Source organism: Scyliorhinus canicula, chromosome 2 (assembly GCF_902713615.1).
Source record: "Scyliorhinus canicula chromosome 2, sScyCan1.1, whole genome shotgun sequence".
NCBI classification, from domain to species: domain Eukaryota; kingdom Metazoa; phylum Chordata; class Chondrichthyes; order Carcharhiniformes; family Scyliorhinidae; genus Scyliorhinus; species Scyliorhinus canicula.
The window spans coordinates 36,993,447-37,016,268 of record NC_052147.1 but is presented as its reverse complement, the minus strand read 5'-3'; the positions used below and the strand labels follow the sequence as shown (position 1 = coordinate 37,016,268).

At 47.5% G+C, this 22,822-nt stretch overlaps 1 protein-coding gene across 4 annotated transcripts in view; it reads right to left on the bottom strand.

Moving 5' to 3' along the window:
- The window catches only part of fancm (FA complementation group M), a 174,282-nt gene that overhangs the window by 39,803 nt on the left and 111,657 nt on the right, over positions 1-22,822 (bottom strand). For 3 of the 4 annotated variants that reach the window (XM_038776320.1, XM_038776322.1, XM_038776321.1), the window contains one exon: positions 19,342-19,494. In XM_038776320.1, coding sequence (XP_038632248.1) covers positions 19,342-19,494 — 153 coding nt within the window. Of the gene's footprint in view, positions 1-1,527; positions 1,654-19,341; positions 19,495-22,822 lie in introns of all 4 variants that reach the window. The other variant, XR_005457892.1, reaches the window with a different exon arrangement.

The following is a 22,822-nucleotide window of genomic DNA, read 5'->3' as shown; positions in this document are numbered from 1 at the left end:
GGAAAATGTGAAGTCATCCATTATCCATTTTTGATATAATATAGATAAATCTGAATATTTTCTCAATACAAGAGGCGAAGAAGGAGATCAAGGCCTGGGGTACCAAACAATAAAAGCTAGTGCAAGAAACATAATCAGAAATGTAACTTTGACCTTTATCTCAAGAGGGCTAAAAAAGATGTTTGCAGCTTCGGCTCAGAGCTAATGAGCTGGAGACGGAGCTGCGGACACGGTGACACATCAGGGAGGGAGTTACCTGGATGCTTTGTTTCAGGCGGTTGTCACACTCCTTAGGATACTGCCTTCTGGTTGGTAAAGTGGTCACGGACAAAGGGGGTGTGACTGTAGCCGAGGCAGGTAAGGGACCCAGAGGGCAAGAGTGTCAGCCTCTGCAATTGTTCAACAGGTTTGAGATTCTCTCAACTTGTTTGGATGAGAATGGAGGCTGCAGGGTTGATGTGCAAACTAGCCAGGTAACTGTCCTACAGGAAGCCATTCAAGTGGAAGGAGAACATAAGAATGTAGTGGTAGTAAGGGTTAGTTTTGGTGAGGGAGATTGACACCGTTCTCTGCAGCAAAGAACCAACGTTCAGACAATTGTGTTGCCTGCCTGGTGCAAGGGTTGGGGACATCTGCTCGGAGTTGGAAAGGGACTTGCATTGGGTTGGTAGAATCCAGTTTTTGTCATCCATGCAGTTACCAACAAAAAAGATATAAGCTTCAGCTTGGAGTTTCAGAACACGACCAACATCTGGAGACACCGTGTTGCATCTGCAAGGCAGACAACTAGTGGATAGTACAAGGGAGGTGGTCATACTGCAGGTTAGGAGAACGCAGATAGATAGGGAGTGGGTTACTGCCAGCAGGCTAAAAGAACCAGGCAGGTAGTGCAGGAGACCAAAGTTGATCTCGCTCACTAACCGGCTTTCCATCTGGTGAGGACGATGGTTTCTCAGGTGTGCAGCAAGGGCACCATGGGTGACTCAGCTGTACAGGAGCGAATAATGGAAGAGCAACAGAGAAAGGGAATTTGTTAGTCCGGGGAACAGAGGCGCTTCTGCGACCGTGGATGTGACTTCAGGATGTTGCTTTGCCTCCCTAGTGCCAGGGTGAAGAATGCCAAGAGCAACTGCCTAATATTATTCTGGGGAAAGGTGAACATCAGAGGTTGTGTTCCACATTGGTACCAGCGAAGGTAGGAAGCGGGCTGATGTCCTGAAAACAGATTTTAGGGAGCTAGAAAAGATTGAAAAGCAGAACTTCAAAAGTAGTGTTCTCAGCATAACTCCAGTGCTAATGAGCATTGGAATAGGAGGACTCAGCATTTAAGCACAGGGCGGGTGTAGAAGGAAGGGCATCAGATTTCTGAGGCTTTGGGAATAAGCTGAAGACATTGTAGAACTAAATTCAAGATGCAGCAGACGAATCTGACAAAACCAAATGCTTGTTGCATTAATTGTAGCAGAGGCCAGTCGAATAGCATGTCATTAATGAGTCAAGAGCCACTTTAATTGGTCAGAGACTTACTGATTCTTAGGGCGGCCATTCTTAGTTTCAACTCCTTTACTAAGATAATGTACTGCACAGAAGGCAGGCTAACCAAGTGTTGCAGCTCAGGGTCCCACCTTGGACATCTCAGATATTCTTTAGTGCCTAAAGTACCCAGGGAAAAAAAATCAGCCCTCTACTGTATAGATACTAAATAAATTTCAGACGAGTAACTGCCTTACTCGCTTTCTTTCCGTTGTATTCGCTTGCAAGTTTTATTTCTGCTGTGCGTTACTAACCAACTCACAGTATATGAACTTGTTCCCTTGCCAACAGAAATTTGAAAATACATTAACCTCCGTTTGCAGTAGCCTTGACATAGGTGTTTAGAAAACTGAAAAAGGAAATGGTGGTCATTTGCAGATCCACACCTCGTATTTATGTTGCTCCAGTTTCTACAGTAACCAAGAGAAACACCAGACCCCAAGTGGTATTTTTAATATTGTTAACAATGGTTTTATTTACATCCCTGAAATCAGGGCAGCAAGTCTGCATCAGAAAAACATCCAACTCCATTTGCAGTGTTTAATTTTCATGATGCTGATATTTTAAAACAAAAAAAAACAATGAAAATCCTGAAACACATTATACTGAATCAAATTTACAAACTGATTTTTAGTTGTTTCTTTAAAGTACTAGTATCCATTTGACAACTGAAAGACAATCATTTCAAGCAGTTGCTTTTTTTAAAAAGGCCATTTCCTTTTGAATTTAAGCACTAAATTTCCATGGTGTAATTGAAACCCAATTTTCAAACTTGCAAAAAGAAATGGCTTCAATGGAGTTCATCAACGGAACTCTGTTTTATCCTCCAATGACATTCTTGTATTGAATAAAGAAACCAAAAACCAAAGAGAAAGTAGTTTTTTTAAACAAACAATTTTAATGAGGTATTTTTGGCATTACAAACAACAGTATAAAAACAATGTGCAAAGAACAATAAACGTAGTGCAAACACCGACTCCCATCTCTCCAAGACCCGCCTATTTAACCCCCTATTCTACGCTACCCTATCTTCCCCCCGCCCCGCTGACGATTAATTCTCTCCCCCCGCTGACGAAGAAGTCGATGAATGGTTGCCACCTCCGGGCGACCCGAACAATGACCGTCTCAAGGCGAACTTAATCTTCTCTAGGCCGAGAAAGCTCGCCATGTCAGTTAAACAAGTCTCCGACTTCGGGAGCTTTGAGTCCCTCCAAGCTAATAATATCCGTCTCCGGGGTACCAGGGAGGCAAAGGCCAGAACATCTGCCTCTTTCTCCTCCTGGACTCCCAGATCTTCCGACACCCCAAAAATCCCCCTTAGTGGCAGGAGTGGGAAGGATTATACATGCCTGCGCAGGAAGTCCTGCACTTGTAAATATCTGAATTTGTTCCCTCTTGCCAACCCAAACTTTCCTCCAGCGCCCTCAAGCTAGGGAAGCTCCCTTCCACGAACAGTTCCCCCATCCTCTCAATTCCCGCCCTTCGCCATACTCGAAACCAGACAATCTTAGCTCCCTGGAGCAAAGTGGTGGTTGTCACATAATGGGGACCAAACCGATGCTCCCACTGCTCCAACATATTTCCTCCACTGACCCCAGATCCTCAAGGCCGCCACCATCACGTGGCTGGTGGAGTATCTCACCGGCGGGAACGACAGAGGTGCTGTTATCAACGCCCCAAAGCTGGTGCCCCTACATGAAGCTGCCTCCATCCATTCCCAAACCGACCCCGCCCCCACCACCCATTTCCTTATCATAGCAATGTTGCCATCCAGTAATAATTACTGAAATTTGGCAGGGCAACCCGCCCTCCCCCCAATTCCTCTCAAGCATCACCTTCTTCACTCGCGGGGAGTTACCCGCCCAGACAAAGCCCAGAATGATTTTGTTAATCCTCTTAAAAAAGGACCGCGGGATGAAAATTGGGAGGCATTGGAATACAAATAAAAATCTCGGTAGGACAGTCATCTTAACCGTCTGCACCTTCCCTGCCAGTGACAGTGGTAGCGCATCCCATCTCCGAAACTCGCCCCTCATCTGCTCAACCAACCAGGACAAGTTCAACTTGTGTAACCGGCCCCATTCGCGCGCCACTTGTATCCCTAAATACCTGAAACTGTCCCTTACTAACCTAAATGGTTACTCCCCCAGCTGACCCTCCTGTCCCCTTGCCTGGACCACAAACATCTCGCTCTTTGACATATTCATTTTCTATCCCGAAAACCGGCCAAATTCCCCCAAAGTCGCCATGATTTCACCCATCCCTGCCCCTGGATCTGCTTCATGTAAGAGCAGGTTGTCCACGTACAGCGAGACCCTATGTTCCAACCCCCCCGAACCAGCCCCTTGAAGCTCTCAGAGCAGTTGCCAGCAGCTCTATAGCTAACGCGAACATTAGTGGGGAGAGGGGGCACCCCTGGCTTGTTCCCCGGTGAGAAAGTAATTTTAAGTTCATAGCTGCTCGTATTTTTCTCCTTTTATACGATTGTTGTCCTCGAGATAGGACACTGGGGAATGGAACGGTATTATTTTTAAAGGGTAGGCTTGCAGACTACAAAGGTATAAACAAACAAGAGCTTTATTGGAAAGGTGTTTTCTCAACAGACTGTTAGAATAGACCGCCCTCACTTCCGGTTGCGGCTATGACCAGCTAAGTCGCACGTTTGGCTGCTCCTGCTACAAAGGTGTTTTCGGGCCGATTGGAGGGCCCCAACGGCGCTGTAAGGACAAATCCCGGTGGGGGAAGGCTCCCTGAAGAGAACCAGACCAACTTTATGGTCGGTACCCGGAGTGGGGTGGTAAAGAAAGCAACAGCAGCTCCCAAAAAAAAAGCGGGGGAAGAAGACCAAAATGGCGGCCGGTGGCGCACCCGAGGAATGGAGGAAATGGGCGGAGGAGCAGCAGGCCGCTCTCCTGCGCTTCTTTACGGAGCTGAAAATGGAGCTCTTGGAGTCAATGAATGCGACGACCACCAGGCTGATGGGAGCCCAGGCGACCCAAGAGGCGTCGATTCGGGAGCTGCAACAGGAGATGACTGTGAGGGAGGAGGAGGCCACGGTCCTCGTGGGAAAGGTAGAGGTGCACGAGGCACTCCACCTGAAATGGCAGAGCCGTTTTGAGGAGCTGGATACCCGAATGAGGCGGAAGAACCTGAGGATCTTGGGCCTGGCAGAAGGCCTGGAGGGGTCAGACCTCCCGGGATATGTAGCAGAAATGCTGAGCTCCCTGATGGGGGCAGGGGCCGTCCCTTCGCCCCTGGAGCTGGAAGAGGCCTACAGGGTCATGGCTAGGAGGCCAAGAGCAAATGAGCCCCCGAGGGCGGTGCTGGTGCGGTTCCAGCGACTCAGCGATCGTGAGAGAGTGCTGGAGTGGGCCAAGAGGGAAAGGAGCAGCAAGTGGGAGAATTCGACGGTGAGGGTCTACCAGGACTGGAGTGCGGAGGTGGCAAAGCGGCGGGCCCGGTACAACCGGACGAAGGCGGTGCTACATGCAAAACGGATCAGGTTCGGAATGCTGCAGCCAGCGCGCTTGTGGGTCACCTACAGGAACCAACACCACTATTTTGAGTCCCCAGAGGAGGCGTGGGCCTTTGTACAGGAAGAGAAACTGGACTCGAATTAGACCCAGGGGATACTTGGCGGCCGTAGCCGCTCGGGTACTTTCAGCTGAATTCTTTGTTTGGATTTTGAACTCTTGCTGTGGTTTTTCTTCTGATGTTTTTTCCCCCTTTGCCAACTTCCCTTAGTTATTGTTATTGTGGTTATTCATGGTTATTTATGGTTATTTATGCTGTTTGGTAGAGGGCGACTGTTAAGTACATTGTTATTTGTTATTTATCTGTTATTTATAATGTTAAGTTGGGGAGGTGGGACGGGGGGGAGAGCAGATCGGGGATATGGGCTCCTAGGGGGGGTTCTTTTACAGGCATGGACGGGGACGGGGGTGGAACTGAAGATGGTGGGGTGGGGTGTGGCAGGGCGAAAGCGCGGGCTTTCCTCTGTTTTCCCGCGCGCGGGGCAGAGGAGGGGGGAGGGGAGGAGTGCGGGGCGTGGCTAGCAATGGCGACCTTTCCCGCGCTGGAGCGGGGCCAGGGAGGAGTGGCAAGGGGGGGGAGGCCCCCCCCCCCGAGCCGGGGGGAGTCGGAGTGTGGCAGGAGCAGCCGGGTCAGCGTGAACCAGCTGACTTACGGGAGTACGATGGAGGGTACATCGCGGCTAGGAGGGGTCCTAGCCTGGGGGGGGGGGAGGGGGGTTAGGGAGGGACACCGGGTTGCTGCTGAAAAGACCAGAAACGGGAAGTGGAGGACTGGAGAGGTGGGGGGAGGGGGACATCGTCATGGGGAGCGGGTCAGAAGGGGAGGGTCGACCCGGGGCGAGCAGGGAACAGGACATGGCTAATCGGCAGGGGAAGGGGGCGGGTCGTCCCGCGACCCGGCTGATCACTTGGAACGTGAGGGGGTTGAATGGGCCGGTCAAGAGATCAAGGGTATTCTCACACCTGAAGGGACTGAAGGCTGATGTAGCAATGTTACAGGAGACCCATTTGAAGGTAGTGGACCAGGTTCGCCTGAGAAGGGGGTGGGTGGGACAGGTGTTCCACTCTGGATTGGACGCAAAGAACCGGGGGGTGGCGATTCTGGTGGGAAAGAGGGTGTCGTTCGTGGCGGAGGAGGTGGTGGCGGATAAGGAGGGTAGGTATGTGATGGTGAAGGGTAAGCTGCAGGGGGAGAAAGTGGTGATGGTCAACGTATATGCCCCGAACTGGGATGACGCGGGTTTTATGAGGCGCCTATTGGGCCTCATTCCGGGACTGGAGGCAGGGGGCTTGATCATGGGGGGGGACTTTAACACAGTGCTGGACCCCGGGCTAGACAGATCGAGCTCAAGGACCAATAGGAGGCCGGCAGCGGCAGAAGTGCTGAGGGGGTACATGGAGCAGATGGGAGGAGTAGACCCATGGAGGTTTGGTAGGCCGAGGGCGAGGGAGTACTCCTTTTTCTCCCACGTCCATAGAGTGTACTCCAGAATCGATTTCTTCGTGTTGAGCAGGGGGCTGATCCCGAGGGTACGGGAAGCTGAGTACTCGGCCATTGCGATCTCTGATCATGCACCGCATTGGGTGGATGTGGAAATGGGGGAGGCGCGGGACCAGCGCCCGCTGTGGCGGCTGGATGTGGGGCTGTTAGCGGACGACGAGGTGTGTAAAAGGGTCCGGAAGAGCATTGAGAGCTATCTGGACTTGAATGACACGGGTGAGGTGCAGGTGGGGATGGTCTGGGAGGCCCTGAAGGCAGTGATCAGGGGAGAGCTGATCTCCATAAGGGCGCACAGAGAAAGAAAGGAGAGGCAGGAGAGGGAGAGGCTGGTGGGGGAGCTATTGGAAGTGGATAGGAGATATGCGGAGGCACCAGAGGAGGGGCTGCTGGGAGAACGGCGCAGCCTGCAGGTCAAGTTCGACCTGCTGACCACCAGGAAGGCAGAGACGCAGTGGAGAAGGGCACAGGGCGCGGTCTATGAGTATGGGGAAAAGGCGAGCAGGATGCTGGCACACCAGCTTCGCAAACGAGATGCGGCTAGGGAGATTGGGGGAGTGAAGGAGAGGGGCGGGAAGGTAGTGCAGAAGGGGCAAGAAGTGAACGGGGTCTTCAGGGATTTTTACAAGGAGTTGTATCGGTCTGAGCCGCCGACGAGGAGAGGGGGAATGGAGGACTTCCTAAACAAATTGAGGTTCCCAAGGGTCCAGGAGGGGCTGGTAGAAGGGCTGGGGGCGCCAATAGGGCTAGAGGAGCTAGTCAAGGGAATAGGTCAGATGCAAGCGGGGAAGGCGCCGGGGCCAGATGGGTTCCCGGTGGAATTCTATAAGAAAAATGTGGACTTGGTGGGACCGGTACTGGTACGAGCCTTTAATGAGGCGCGAGAGGGGGGGGTTCTGCCCCCGACAATGTCGCAGGCTCTGATCTCCCTGATATTGAAGCGGGATAAAGACCCCGTGCAGTGCGGGTCCTACAGGCCTATCTCGCTTCTGAACGTGGATGCCAAGTTGCTGGCAAAGATCCTGGCAGCTAGAATAGAGGATTGTGTGCCAGGGGTAATCCATGAGGACCAGACGGGGTTCGTGAAGGGGCGGCAGCTCAACACGAACGTGCGGAGACTGCTGAATGTAATTATGATGCCGGCAGTGGAGGGGGAGGCTGAGATAGTGGTAGCGCTGGACGCGGAGAAGGCATTCGATAGGGTGGAGTGGGAGTACCTGTGGGAGACGTTGGAACGGTTTGGGTTTGGGGAAGGGTTTATTAAGTGGGTGAAGTTGCTCTACTCGGCCCCGACGGCGAGTGTAGTGACAAACGGGAGGAGGTCGGAGTATTTCGGGCTCCACCGAGGGACCAGGCAGGGATGTCCCCTATCCCCCCTACTTTTCGCACTGGCGATTGAACCGTTGGCGATGGCACTGAGGGGTTCAGGGGGGTGGAGAGGACTGACTAGGGGAGGGGAGGAACATCGAGTATCGCTGTATGCGGATGATCTACTGCTGTACGTGGCAGACCCAGAAGGGGGAATGCCGGAGATAATGGAACTATTAGCAGAGTTTGGGGACTTTTCGGGGTACAAACTAAATTTGGGCAAAAGCGAGGTTTTTGTGATACACCCGGGGGACCAGGGAGAGGGTATTGGGAGACTCCCCTTCAAGCGAGCAGGAAAGAGCTTTAGGTACTTAGGGGTGCAGGTGGCAAGGAACTGGGGGACCCTCCACAAGTTGAACTTTTCCAGGCTGGTGGAACAGATGGAGGAGGAATTTAAGAGGTGGGACATGGTACCGTTGTCGCTGGCGGGGAGGGTGCAGTCAATCAAAATGACGGTCCTCCCAAGGTTCTTGTTTTTATTTCAGTGCTTGCCCATCTTCCTCCCTAGGGCCTTCTTCAAAAAGGTGACGAGTAGCATCATGAGCTACGTGTGGGCGCATGGCACCCCAAGGGTGAGGAGGGTCTTTTTGGAGCGGAGTAGGGACAGTGGAGGGCTGGCACTGCCCAATCTCTCGGGGTACTACTGGGCGGCAAATGTGTCAATGGTGCGCAAGTGGATGATGGAAGGGGAGGGGGCAGCTTGGAAACGAATGGAGAGGGCGTCCTGTGGCAACACAAGCCTGGGGGCCCTAGTAACGGCACCTTGGCCGCTCCCCCCCACGAGGTACACCACGAGCCCGGTGGTGGCGGCCACCCTCAAGATATGGGGGCAGTGGAGGCGACATAGGGGGGAAATGGGAGGTCTGTTGGCGGCGCCAATAAGAGGGAACCATAGATTCATCCCGGGGAACATCGACGGGGGATTTCAGAGCTGGTACAGGGTGGGCATACGGCAGCTGAAGGACCTGTTTATAGAGGGGAGGTTTGCGAGCCTGGGAGGGCTGGAGGAGAAGTTTGAGCTCCCCCCGGGAAACATGTTCAGATATTTACAAGTGAAGGCATTTGCTAGGCGGCAGGTGGAGGGGTTTCCCCTGCTCCCCAGTAAGGGGGCGAGTGATAGGGTGCTCTCGGGGGTCTGGGTCGGAGGGGGGAAGATATCAGACATCTACAAGATAATGCAGGAGGCGGAAGCAGCATCAGGGGAGGAGCTGAAAGCCAAGTGGGAAGGGGAGCTGGGAGAGCAGATAGAAGACGGGACGTGGGCGGATGCACTGGAGAAGGTCAACTCTTCCTCCTCGTGTGCGAGACTGAGCCTCATTCAATTTAAGGTGCTGCATAGAGCTCACATGACGGGGACAAGGATGAGCCGGTTCTTTGGGGGTGAGGACAGGTGTGTCAGATGTCTGGGAAGCCCAGCGAACCATGTGCATATGTTCTGGGCATGTCCGGTGCTGGAAGGGTTCTGGAAGGGGGTGGCAAGGACGGTGTCGAAGGTGGTGGGGTCCAGGGTCAAACCAGGATGGGGGCTTGCGATCTTTGGGGTCGGGGTAGAACCGGGGGTACAGGAGGCTAGGGAGGCCGGAATACTGGCCTTTGCGTCCCTAGTGGCTCGACGAAGGATATTAATTCAATGGAAGGACGCGAGGCCTCCAAGCGTTGAAACTTGGATTAACGATATGGCTAGCTATATTCAGCTAGAAAGGATCAAATTTGCCCTGAGAGGGTCGGTACAGGGATTCGCCAGGCGGTGGCAACCTTTCCTTGACTTTTTAGATCAGAGATAGACGTTCGGGGTCGTGGCAGCAGCAACCCGGGGGGGGGGGAGGGGGGGGGGAGGGAGGGGGGGGGGGGGAGGGAGGGGGGGAGGGAGGGGGGGAGGGGGGGGAGGGGAGGGGAGGGGAGGGGGGGGGAGGGAGGGGAGGGGGGGGCAGCAAGGGTCGTGGGGGACATGCACGACTGTAACGCGGGCAAGTCTGCTCGCAGCTCATGTCTGAAACTGTAGGCTGCCTTGTTTGTTAAGGTTGCCTGGGGGGGGGGGGGGGGGGGGGGGGGGGGGGGGGGGGGGGAGGACTGGTGCGCGCGAGAGGGCGGGCGAGGGAGGGACATTTGCCTAGAGGGATTGTGTTGTAAATAATTTAAAAATTAGTAGGGGTAAATGTTTGTATGGAAAAACTCTTTCAATAAAAATTATTTAAAAAAAAAAAAAAAGAATAGACCGCCCTAATCGCCAATGGTGTAATCAATACATCACATGACTAAACTCTTAAAGTGACTTTGTACAAACATGAATACACAACAATTTTCTCCCCTTTTACATCAGAGGTTCCTGCATTAAAACACAAGATAAATGTTAACAATCAACAGTTACAATATGAACAATTAACAGTCAATACGTTTGATGTTTTGGAGGATATTGATTCTTGCGTGCTCATCAGCAAACCTCCGGCATCTGCTTTTCAATGTTGAATGTCACCCCTGCTATTTTTGGTTGTGTTTGGACCTTGTCCATTGTTGTCTCAAAGGGAGCCGACGTAGGATTTTAAGGTTGACTCGGTGTTGAAATGTTCTCAACTGAGATACTGTCTTCCACAGTGGCTTCCGGTATGGTCAGGTTCTTGGGATGTACAGGTTTTCACTTGGCACAGTTTGTTGTGGACTCTCAGTTGATTGTCTCTCTGGCAATCTTGTTCTAGCTGTTGTTTAGCCTGCCTTCTCCACACACTGCCATGAGTTTGAACAGTGTAGATCAGTCCTGTCTGTGCCAAGATGATGGCCAGTATCCACTTCTCATTGGTAGTATAGTTTCTTGCCAATACTTCTTGACCTTTATTTTAAAAAAACATGGCGTTTAGCCCTGTTCACATGTCATACAATCGGGTTTGATGGTTTTGTCAGAGCTTTCCATTCAGAGGTTAGTAGAACCAGGATGGACTCAGTTGGAGCTGGTGTACTGCGGGTGTTGGAGTTCTCCAAAGTCGTCCAAGTTCCATTTCCAGCCTTTTTCCTTCATGCTCAGGACGTCAATCTGTTTTTTAGTTGCCAACTACTGCCCCTCCGGGCTGCATAACAGGGCCTCCTTTACCCGAATCTCATGGCACAACCGTTTTGGGTCTCGTTTCTGGAATGCAATTTCTAACCTCTCCAGCTGACGCTGTTGCACCTGAGGATTTTAAGAACATATCGCATTCAGCCTTTGGGGTTGGCTTGTTAAGCAAAGTCAGGTTACGGTAATTCTTCTTGCTGTTGGCACCTTCACTGGACTTCAAATGCTGCTGTACAGAATGAAATAGGATTGCAGTAGTGGTGTTGCAAACTGCAATCTGAGCAGCTACAACTCCTTTCATTTGGTCATCTGGAGCAACTCCCAACCAAACATCCTTCATGACTTTGTGTTGGCTTCTTTTGTTCCTGTTGTTGCCGCTGTTTATGATCAGCAATCTTTTTATTCTTGTTCTCCCTTTTTGCATGAAAGGGTTTAGCAGCTCTTTTCCAAAACTTTTCTTTCCAATTAACTCATGAGTTTCCTTCTGGTCAGGCACTTCAAGACCTGCCTCAATTTCTTGTTCCTTGGTGGTTTGGTACTTGCAAAGGGAGCGCGTAAATGCATTCCGATCATCCTCACCCAACTTTTCAGTTTACTTTTGACTTTCATTTTTGTCAAAGCTTTCATAAGCTTTTCATCCTCTGTTTCTCAATCCTGAACCGCATTTGTTACTGTATGCTGAGCCTTTGTCATCTTGGTCAGAGCACTGCTAGCCTGAGCCATCACCACAGCTGTTTTTAGAGCTTTTTCACCAGCTGCTACTTTCTGTTCCAACATGAGATTCCCCACGGCCCAGTTTAGCCAGCTTCTCTATAGCCAGGTTTCTCCCCATTAGGACTGAATAGTTACCTTTATCAACATGCTGAGGCAACGCTGCGATCTGTCCATTTAGCTGAAAATTTACATCGATTCAGCCCCTCGACGGCACTACTTCTCCAGTAGGTTTTGAGCATTATCTTAGAAGTGTTTGAGCGAATTTGTCATAGTTTCTCTTCGTAAAGAGTTTCTGGAAGCTACTAAATGCTGTGCCAGTGTCCACCTCCATTTTCACCCGTTGTCCGCCCAGTAAAGGAGTGACCCAGTAATGGTTCACTGTGTCCGCAACGGTCAGTGCGTTCAACGACAGTTTGTCATCTGACCGTGATTGATCCTTTATTGTGCCCCTTTTGTATCACGTGGAAACTCTTGCTTTTTATCATTATTGTTTCTTTGTCCAACACACATGTTCGATGTGCCCCTTTTTAATCACTGTTCTCGCGTATTGCATCTTTATCCCAGCAATCAATTGCTGGGTGTTCAGTTTTTGCACATTAATGGCAATTTCAAACTTGTGTCGGTGTTAAGATTTCAGCCGATACTAGTGCCCAAGTTGATACTTGTACATCCGTAGCTGCTAGTTTCATATAAATCATGCTTCTTTAGGTTTAAGTTGCTTTCTGTTAACAACCTTTTCTGGAACCCACACACAAGTATGTCTGTCACTAATGGTCTGTCATGACATCTCCAAATTCACAGAATTCAGCTAATTTCTCTAAAGTAGCTGCGGATTGCACAATTGATTTGCTTTACTGGTTAAGTTTGTGGAACCTGAATCGCTCGGCGATGACCAAGGATTTAGAGCCTGGTCTTTCTGGTTGCACCAGACTTCATATGAGATTGAAAGTTCACATTCTCCCAATGTCTGCGTGGGTTTCCTCCCACAGTCCAAAGATGTGCGAGCTAAGTGGATTGACCATGCTAATTTGCCCCTTACAGTGTTCAATAGGTTAGGTGGGGTTGTGGAGGATAAGGCTGGGGTGGTCTTTTAAAGGGTCAGTGCAGACCCGATGGGCTGATTGACCACCTTCTGTACTGTAGGGATTCTACGATTCTAAGTAATTGCAGGGTAGACCAACCACCTTGTCTCCAGTTTATTTGTGGTATTTTTAAAGGATAGGCTTGCAGACCATGAAGGTACAAACAAAACAAGAGCTTTATTGGAACGGTGTTTTCTAACAGGCAGCTAGAACAGACAGTTCGCCTGCCCAAACTGCTGATGACATCATCAATACGTCACATGATCAAACTCTTAAGTGACCTTGTTCTAACTAGGAACAAACATGAATACACAACAGGAACATTTTCTATTTCAGGCACCTAAATCTGCATCAACCAATAGGCATCCAAGATAAGCTCTGTTACAATGTGCGCCAGCCTCAAACCCAGAAGGACAGGTCCCTCCTGCGTGGGTTTTGTTGATCGCGGTAGCTCCAGCACAAAACTGATGTTTACAATGAAAAATAATGCATACTGGTTGATGTGACCATCAATTCACTCGGAACACGATTGGAAGTAAACTGTGGTTTTAATAGTCTTACAACTGAGCCTGCCTGCAACCAGAAGAACTGAGGGCAGGCTCACACGGCTGCAGCACTTTATACTTCCGGTAGTGGGAGGGGCCATGGGTGGAGCCACGGGCGGAGCCCTATACAAGCTCCTCATCACCCCCTATGGGCAGAGCCGCGCAACGGCTCACAAAGCCCACGAGGACACAATACCATACAATACAATACAGTGTGAATTACGACTTACATTCACCACACTGGTAAATAACTAGGGATCAGAAGATGCCATTAGCAAGGATCTGAACAATGCCTAAGCTGGACAGGTGGTTGATGTGTTGGTGGGGCAGCATTTTAGTGATCGTGACCACAACATGGTTCAATTTAAATTTGTTACACCCAAAGAAATAGACAAGTTGCAAAAAAAAAAAGGTTTTGGATTGGAGGAGAGCAGATTTTAACAAAATAGGGCAGGATCTGGCCAAGGTAGACTGGGAAGAGTTACTTGTGGGGAAATCTACAGAAGAGTAGTGGGGGGCATTCAAAGATGAAATGGGGAGGGTACAGGCACAATATTTTCCCTCTAGGTACTATCATAGGAAGGTGTAACAAACCCAGAGAACTATGAATGACCAGAGACATCCGATGAGAAGGGAAAGAGAGGCTTTTAACAAGTATAAGGGGAGCAAGTCTGCAGAGGCATTAGTGAAGTACAGAAAGTGCAGGATGGAACTTAAGAAACAATTAGGAGACCAAAGAGGGGATATGAGAAAGCTCTTGCTGGTAAAAGTAGGGAAAATCCCAAGATATTGTTTTAGCATATTAATGGGAAGAGCTGGTTTAGCTCAGTGGGCTAGAGACCTGGTTTATAATGCAGAACAAGGCCAGCAGCGCGGGTTCAATTCCCGTGCCGGTTCATTACCCAAACAGGCGCTGGAATGTGGCGACTCGGGGCTTTTCACAGTAACTTCATGGCAGTGTTAATGTAAGCCTACTTGTGATAATTAAGATTATTATTATAACCAGGGAAAGAGTAGGGCCGATTGAGGACCAAGTTGGAAATCTGTGGCTGGGACCAAAGGACATTGGTAGGGTGTTGAACAAATATTTCACATCTGTCTTCTCTCAAGAGAACGACGAGGTAGTTATGGAACTCAAGGAGAGAGATTGTGAGGTTTTTGAGCAAATTGTCATAGGAGTCGGCAAGGTACTGAAGATATTGACGGGCTTAAAAGTGGACAAATCTCCAGGTCCGGATGAACTGTGCCCTAATTTGCTTTGGGAGGCAAGGGAGGAGATTTCCTGGGCTCTGACCCAAATTTTTAATTCCTCTCTGGCCACAGGGGAGGAGCCAGAGGACTGGAGAAGAGCAAATATGGTCCCACTATTGAAGAAAGGTTGTAGAGACCAGCCAGGGACCTACAGACCTGTAAGTCTCATGTCAGTGGTTGGGAAACTACTGGAGAAGATTCTGTAGGAGAGAATCTATCTCCACTTGGAGGCAAGGTTTGATCAGGGATAGTCAGCATGGCTTTGTCAGAGGGAGATCATGGCTAATAAATTTGAGTGAGTTTTTTGAGCATGTAAGTGCGTAGATGAGGGTAGTGCAGTTGATCGTAATTTACATGGATTTCAGCAAAGGCTTTGACAAGGTCCCACATGGGAGAATTATTGAGAAGGCAAATGCACATGGGATACACTGGGATTTGATAAGGTGGATTCATAATTGACTTAGCGGTAGGCAACAGAGGGTGATGATAGACAGCTGCTTTAGTGTCTGGAAGCCTGTGACCAGTGGTATACCACAGGGATCCGTGCTGGGCCCCCTATTGGTTGTCACTTATATAGGTGACTATATAAGGGGCAGAATCAGTTAAGTTGTGGATGACACAAAGATTGGCCGGGTGGTTAACAGTGAGGTTGAGTGTCTTGGGTTACAGGAAGATATAGATGGGCTGGTCAAATGGGCAGATAAGTGGCAGTTGGAATTTAACCCTGAAAAGTGTGAGGTGATACACTTTGGAAGGAGTAATTTGACAAGGAAGTATACTTTGAAAGTTCTGACACTGGAAAGTACCAAAGAACAAATGGACCGTGGGCATGTTTGTCCATAGATCTCTGAAGGCAGAAGGGCAGGTTAATAGGGTGGTGAAAAAGGCATATGGGACACTCTTACCAATCGGGGAATAGATTACAAAAGCAGGGGGATCATGGTGAAGCTGTATAGAACTTTGGTGAGACTACAGCTGGAGTACCGTCTGCAATTCTGGTCGCCACATTATGGGAAGGATGAATTGCTCTGGAGAGATTGCAGAGAAGATTCACCAGAATGTTGCCTGGGATGGAAAATTTAAGAAAGAAAGAGAGGTTGGATGGGCTTGGATTATTCTGTTTGGAGCAGAGAAGGCTGAGGGGTGACCTAATTGAAGTACGAAATTATGAGGGGCATGGACAGGGTGGGCGGGTCAGTTACGAGGGGGACTCAAGTTCAAGTGAGGGGTGGGAAGTTTAGGAGGGGGATTTAAGGAAAACCTTTTTTACCCAGAGAGTGGTGACACTCTGGAACGCACTGCCTAGGAGGTGGTAGAGGCAGGTTGCCTCACATCCTTTAAAAAGTACCTGGATAAATACATGGCACGTCATAACATTCAAGGCTATGGCCAAGTGCTGGGGAGTGGAATTAGGTGGGCAGGTCAGAACCTTTCATGCAGGCTCCCGGAGGGGGCTGAGGGAGCAGACGCTGGGGCATACGTGGCGGGTATGTTCGGTGCAGACCTGATGGGCCGAAGGGCCTCTTCTGCACGGTAGTATTCTGATTCTAAATGTATTTCACTTATCATCCTTAAAGCCAGGCAGTCTGGCTTAGATTCTATCCCAGACCCATATAATTCACTGCCCAGCATGGTAGCACAGTGGTTAGCACAGTTGTTTCACAGCTCCTAGGTCCCAGGTTCGATTCCCGGCTTGGGTCACTGTCCGTGTGGTGTCTGCACGTTCTCCCCGTGTCTGCGTGGGTTTCATCCAGGTGCTCCGGTTTTCTCCCACAGTCCAAAGATGTGGTTAGGTGGATTGGCCATGCTAAATTGCCCGTAGTATTCAAAACGTTAGGTGGGGTTACTGGGATAGGGTGGAGGCGCGGGGATAGGGTGGAGGCGCGGGCTTACGGTGCTTTTTCCAAGAGCCAGTGCAGACTCAATGGGCCGAATGGCCTACTTCTGCACTGTAAATTCTATGAATCTAGATCTTTTTCTTTCCTTCCCTTAAATTACCAAATTATATTTATTGGTTCATCTGTAAGTACAACGTATAACATATTGAAAATCATACAAAGCAGGACTAGAGCAGACAGCCTGCTCCGTCATTCAATATAATTATGAACGATCTTGGACTTCAACTCCACTTACCCACCTGTTCCTAATATCCTTTGATTCCCTGAGCAATCAAAAATCTGTCTGTGATGGAGCATCCACAGTCCTCTGGAGTGGGGAATTCACAGCCATTGAATGAAGACATTTCTCCTCCTTTGTGTTAAATGATCTCCCCTTGTCCTGAAACTGTGCCCCCAATTTTTTTTAACAAACTCAGTGTCTACCCTATCAAGCCCCTTCAGAACTTGTATGTTTCAATGAGATCACCTCTGATTCTTCGAAACTCAAGAGAATTTAGTCAATTTCTCATCATAGGAAATCCTCACATCCCATGGATCAACCTAGTGAATCTTTGCTGAACTGCCTCCAATGCAAGTATTTCCTTCCTTAAAAATGGAGACCAAAATTGCTCAGTATTGCAGGTGTGCTCTCTTCAAATCTCCCTCCAATTACGGCAAGACATCTTTACTCCTGTATTCCAACTCTCTTGTGATCAAGGCCAACATAGTAACATAGAAAATAGGAGTAGGCAATTCGGCCTTTAAAGCTTGCTCCGCCATTCAATATTATCATGGCTGATCCTCTATCTCAACACCATCCTCCCCATACCCCTTCACACCTTTAGAGTCTGGAAATCTAGCGACTTGTTTCTTAAATGTATTCAGTGACTTGGTCTCTACAGCCTACTGTGGTAGGGAATTCCACAGGTTCGCCACCTGAGTGAAGAAGTTTCTCCTCAACTCAGCCCTAAATGTTCTACCCCATATCCTGAGAACAACCCCACCCCACACACACACACACAACCAGAGGAAACAACAGCCCTCCATCCAGTCTGTCCAGCCCTAACAAAATTTTATATGTTTTGGTTAGATCCTCTCTCATCTAGGTTCCAGTGAATACCGACCCAGGTGACCCAGCCTGCCCTCATGCGACAATCCTGCCATCCCAGGAATCAATCTAGCGAACCTTTGATACACCTCCTCTATGACAAATATATGCTTTCTTCGACACGGAGAGCAAAACTGCACACACTACTCCACGTGCGGTCTCACCAAGGTCTTGCACAGCTGCAGAAAGACACCCTTGCTTCTGTGCTTGCCAATAAGCTATTTGTCTTCCTAACTGATTGCTGTACCTGCATGCCAATTTAATGTTCCTTTTATGAGCACACCCATATCTCTCTGCACATCAACATTTACAAGTTTCTCACTTTAAAAAAAATCTGCTTTTCTATTCTTATGACCAAAATGAATAAAAGCACACACTTTTCCACGTTATGCTCCATCTGCCATCTTGTTGCCCACTCATTTAGCCTGTCTATATCTTTTTGCAGCCTCCTGTGTATTCCTCGCAGCTCCAACTTTCACCAAGCTTTGTTTCATCAGCATACTTGGATACATTAGTCGCTTTCTCAATAATATTATTATATAATTATTAATATATAATTAGCTGAAGCATTCCACTAGTCAAAGCCTACAAACTTGAAAAAGTCCCAATAATTCCTATTCACTGCTTCCTGTACATTAACCAATCCACTCTTCATGCTAATGCATCAGCGCAGTTCCATGAGCCATGATGTTGTGTATCCACCTTTTTGTGTGGCACCCATGTCGAATGCCTTTTAGAATTCCAGATATGTAACATGTACTGGTTCTCCTTTATCTACTCAACTAGTTACATCCTCAAAAGAATTTCCCTTTCTTAAAACAGACTTATTCTAACCATACTATGCTTTTTTTAAGTGCATTGTTAAAGCTTCCTTAAGAATTGATTCCAGTACTTTCCCAATGACTGATATCTGGCTAACTGGACTGTAGTAACTCATTTTCTCTCTCCCTCCTTCCTTGGAAAGCATTGTTTTTTGCTAACTTCCAATCTGCTGGGACTGTTTTAGAATCAAGGGAACTGTGGAAAATTGCCAGCAGTCACATTAGTGGGCAGCACGGTAGCATTGTGGATAGCACAGTCGCTTCACAGCTCCAGGGTCCCAGGTTCGATTCCCGGCTTGGGTCACTGTCTGTGCGGAGTCTGCACATCCTCCCCGTGTGTGCGTGGGTTTCCTCCGGGTGCTCCGGTTTCCTCCCACAGTCCAAAGATGTGCAGGTTAGGTGGATTGGCCATGATAAATTGCCCTTAGTGTCCAAAATTGCCCTTAGTGTTGGGTGGGGTTACTGGGTTATGGGGATAGGGTGGAGGTGTGGACCTTGGGTAGGATGCTCTTTCCAAGTGCCGGGGCAGACTCGATGGGCCGAATTGCCTCCTTCTGCACTGTAAATTCTATGATCTAAACCTGCTACCAGACAATTGTACAGTGAGACTTTTCTTGACTGTTCCATAATGCATATCTTTTGTTAGATAGAATATAGATGCGTTATCTCAATTTGTTGCAGGAAGAAATCATGTGACAAAAAAGGTTTTTTTTGTACATCAAGTGCATATTGCAGCTAGTCAAGAATGCATTGCTGCTGACATGGGAGTACACTAGCCATGAGATATGGTCTGAAGGGAACTCAAAAAAAAGAAAGAAAATGGGAGGCAAGGCGACACTTATTGTAACAAAATTTGCAATTTAGATTTTGCTGGAAGCAAAAAATGTTCTTGCAGTTTGTTAAGCAGTTCTTTTTCAATGTTTTGCCGATAACTTTAAAAAAAACTTTCAATAGATTATCTCACTGACCCCTTCTTGTCTCATCAAATCGATCATGTCCATAATGCTTATGAAGTGCCGGCAGCGGTCTGAATGCTCAACAAAATGGGTAGAAAATGGACGATTTTGCCAAAGGCTCCATTCAGACAGAGAAAGCTCATGAATTGCACCACTTTCCTGGTCCTGTAAAATACAAATGAAAATTACTATCAAGTTAGATTTTTCATCTATTTTCCGACTTGATCGTAGCTTTGTTTTCTTTCAAGACTATAGGATAATGGAAATTAGAAAGGTTTACACCACAACAAGTTTTGGGGAAGATAGAAACTGACTTCAAAATTTGCAGGTTTCTTTTTCAGGAATAATACTCTATTGCTGCTATAAGCTGCTGAATAATACTTTATTGCTGCTATTTTCACAGTAACTTCATTGCAGTGTTAATGTAAGCCTACTTGTGACACTAATAAAGATTATTATACGCTGCAGTGCCTTGAAGAAAAATGTCTATCAGTGCTGCACAGATATATAATAAGACACAAACTGAACGCCAAGCCAAAAGGAGATGATATAAGGAGACGTGGATAAATGTTTAGCCATAAAGTAGTGTTTAAGGAGCAAACATGTGGTCTAGGTGACTGAAAGAGCACTGCCAATTTGGGTGTGGGAATCAGGAATGCACAAGCTGCCACAGTGTATGGTTTGGGAGGTTGTAGAATTAAATTAAGCGATGGAGATGGGAAGGGACAAGGCCATGAATGAATTTAAGCCCGAGAATTAAAATTTAAAATTGCTGGGGAAAGTAAGCAGCAATAAGTCAAACCTTGAGAGCATTAGAATTCGAGAGTCTAGACCTGGCTGAGAGTTTCAGCAGAAGGCCTGCAGTAGAAGTGAAGGTGTGTAACTTTTCAGAGGTGTAAGTAGAATGTTCTTTATGATGAGCATGGTGCGGAATGAAGAGCTAGGTTCAGAGACTGATAATGGGTTACAAAGACTTTACTTTAGTGTGAAAGAAAGTGACCAGTAAGAGGGATGGAATTAGAAGTAAAGGTGGAGAATTTCTGAAGGGACTTAATGGCTCTAGATATAAAGTTGACTCTCCATGTTATATGTAAGTAATGCCACAACTAATAAATGATTAACAAATGGAGACAAGAGATAGATCATTGTAAAACTCCAGAGATAATGATGTAGATGGCTGCAGATTGTTGGAAATATTCTAACTATGATCAGATAGGTATGGAACCAAATAGACAAAGGTCCTAATGAGCTGCGCAATAGGGATTTAGAGGATGATGAAAGGTTGCAGAGAGATGAGGGATAATGCATTATGGTTAGACATAGAGGATCAGAAAAAAAAGCCAAGTATTAAATATAAGATTATTCAAATTAAGTGCAATAAACTATGCAGAAATGTTATATTACTATTTTGTTATCATCCCTCAGTGATGCAAGAAATTAATTTACAGTTTATATTCATTTGAGGTAGAGTGGTGCAGTGGTTAGTACTGCTGCCTCACAGCGCCACAGGCCCGAGTTCGATTCTGGCCCCGGGTCACTGTCAGTGTGGAGTTTGCACATTCCTCCCGCCCGTGTCTGTGTGGGTCTCACGCCCACAACCCAAAGGATGTGCAGGATAGGTGGATTGGCCACGCTAAGTTGCCCCTTAATTGGAAAAAATAATTGGCCACTCCAACTTTTTTAAATATTTATATATTTATCTATTTGAAGAATTTATACCAACATACCATCAATGCCTTTCTAATTGGAAAAGGACCATGTTGCCAGTGGGACTTCTCCCACAGCCAGTGCACATCAGCAAATCATGGGCCATGTGCATATGCAGCAGCAATAAATAATAAAGCTTGCAAATTCACCCTTCTAGACAATGCATAATTCTGAATTAGATCATTTGAAGAAGCAAAATAAATAGAGATGGCGTTAAACGAAGAGAGACTATTTGGCACGGGTGAAAATAGCTTCAAGCAACACCGTCTAAGAGAATTAAAAAGATGGTAATTAGAGGTGCAATAAATAAGTCATCGTCCAATGGGAGGAGTGTTACAACGCATTGGCCATGAAGAAACATAAGTAGCAGTGTGTAGGCCATTTAACCCTCCGAGCCTGTTCCGCCATTCGACAAGATCATGGTCGAGATTTAGCTCCACTTTCCTGTCCAACTCCCATAACTCTCAACTTCCTTGGAGATCAAAAAACTGTCTAACTCTGCCTTCAATATACTCAGTAAGAAGTCTTACAACACCAGGTTAAAGTTCAACAGGTTTGTTTCAAATCACTAGATTTCGGAGGTGAATGAGATTCACCTGAGGAAGGAGCTGTGTTCCAAAAGCTAGTGATTTGAAACAAACCTGTTGGACTTTAACCTGGTGTTGTAAGACATCTTCCTGTGCTCACCCCAGTCCAACGCCGGCATCTCCACATCATGTCTTCAATATATTCAATAACCCAGGGTCCAAACCTCAGAAAAAATACCTCCTTATCGCAGTCCTAAAATGAGAGACGCCTTATAAACTGTTCCCCCAGTGCCAGATTCTCCACAATGGGAAACATCTTTTACTCTGTCAAGACCTCACAGAATCCTATGGTTCAATAAGATCACCTCTCATTCTACAAGGACTATTGGCTCAACCGCCTCAAACTTTCTTCATATGACATCACCTTCCTCATAGACAATATTAGAGCTCGCAGTTTTGTTGAATCTTGCATCTGGAAATTGATTTTTGATGAATATCTACATGGAATATTGAATGATATTCTGAATTATGAAATGGTACTATGACAAATTATGGTATAAAGCACTGGGCGCGGTGCTTATGACAGTAACCTGCACAAACTTTGAATGTTTTATCACATAATAATCACCTGACCCTACAACCCCCAAAAAGAAGTTACAGAAATGTCTGTTTGCAAAATAATCTGCTTTCTGAAAGCTACTTTCCTGAATTTTATAGCAAACTTTGAGAACTAATTAAAATAAAGCAAATTACTGTGGATGCTGGAATCTGAAACGAAAGAGAAAATGCTGGAAAATCTCAGCAGGTCTGGCAGCATCTGCAGGGAGAGAAAAGAGCTAACGTTTCGAGTCCGATGACTCTTTGTCAAAGCTAACAGACAAAGTGGGAAATATTTATACTGTGGAGTGAGAATGAAAGATGAGTCATAGCCACAGAAACCCAGGGAAACCGGGTGCTAAAGGCCACAGAAACCAAGGGGAAAGAGTGCTAATGACAGTCCCCAGAGAGAACAAAAGATGTGAAAGGTCAAACAGCAGGGAAACTAACATCAGAGGATGAACTGTAGATGTGGGGGGGGAGGGGAAGCGGAAGCAAAGAGGAGAAAGGTGAAGGAAAGGTGGATAAGATTGAGGGGGAAAATTAAATATATATTAAGAAAGAAAGAAATGGTAAAAGACAGTTAAAACAAAATGGGATGTAAAAAAATGGGTCGAGATTGGGTAGAGCTGATCATCTGAAGTTGTTGAATTCGATGTTCA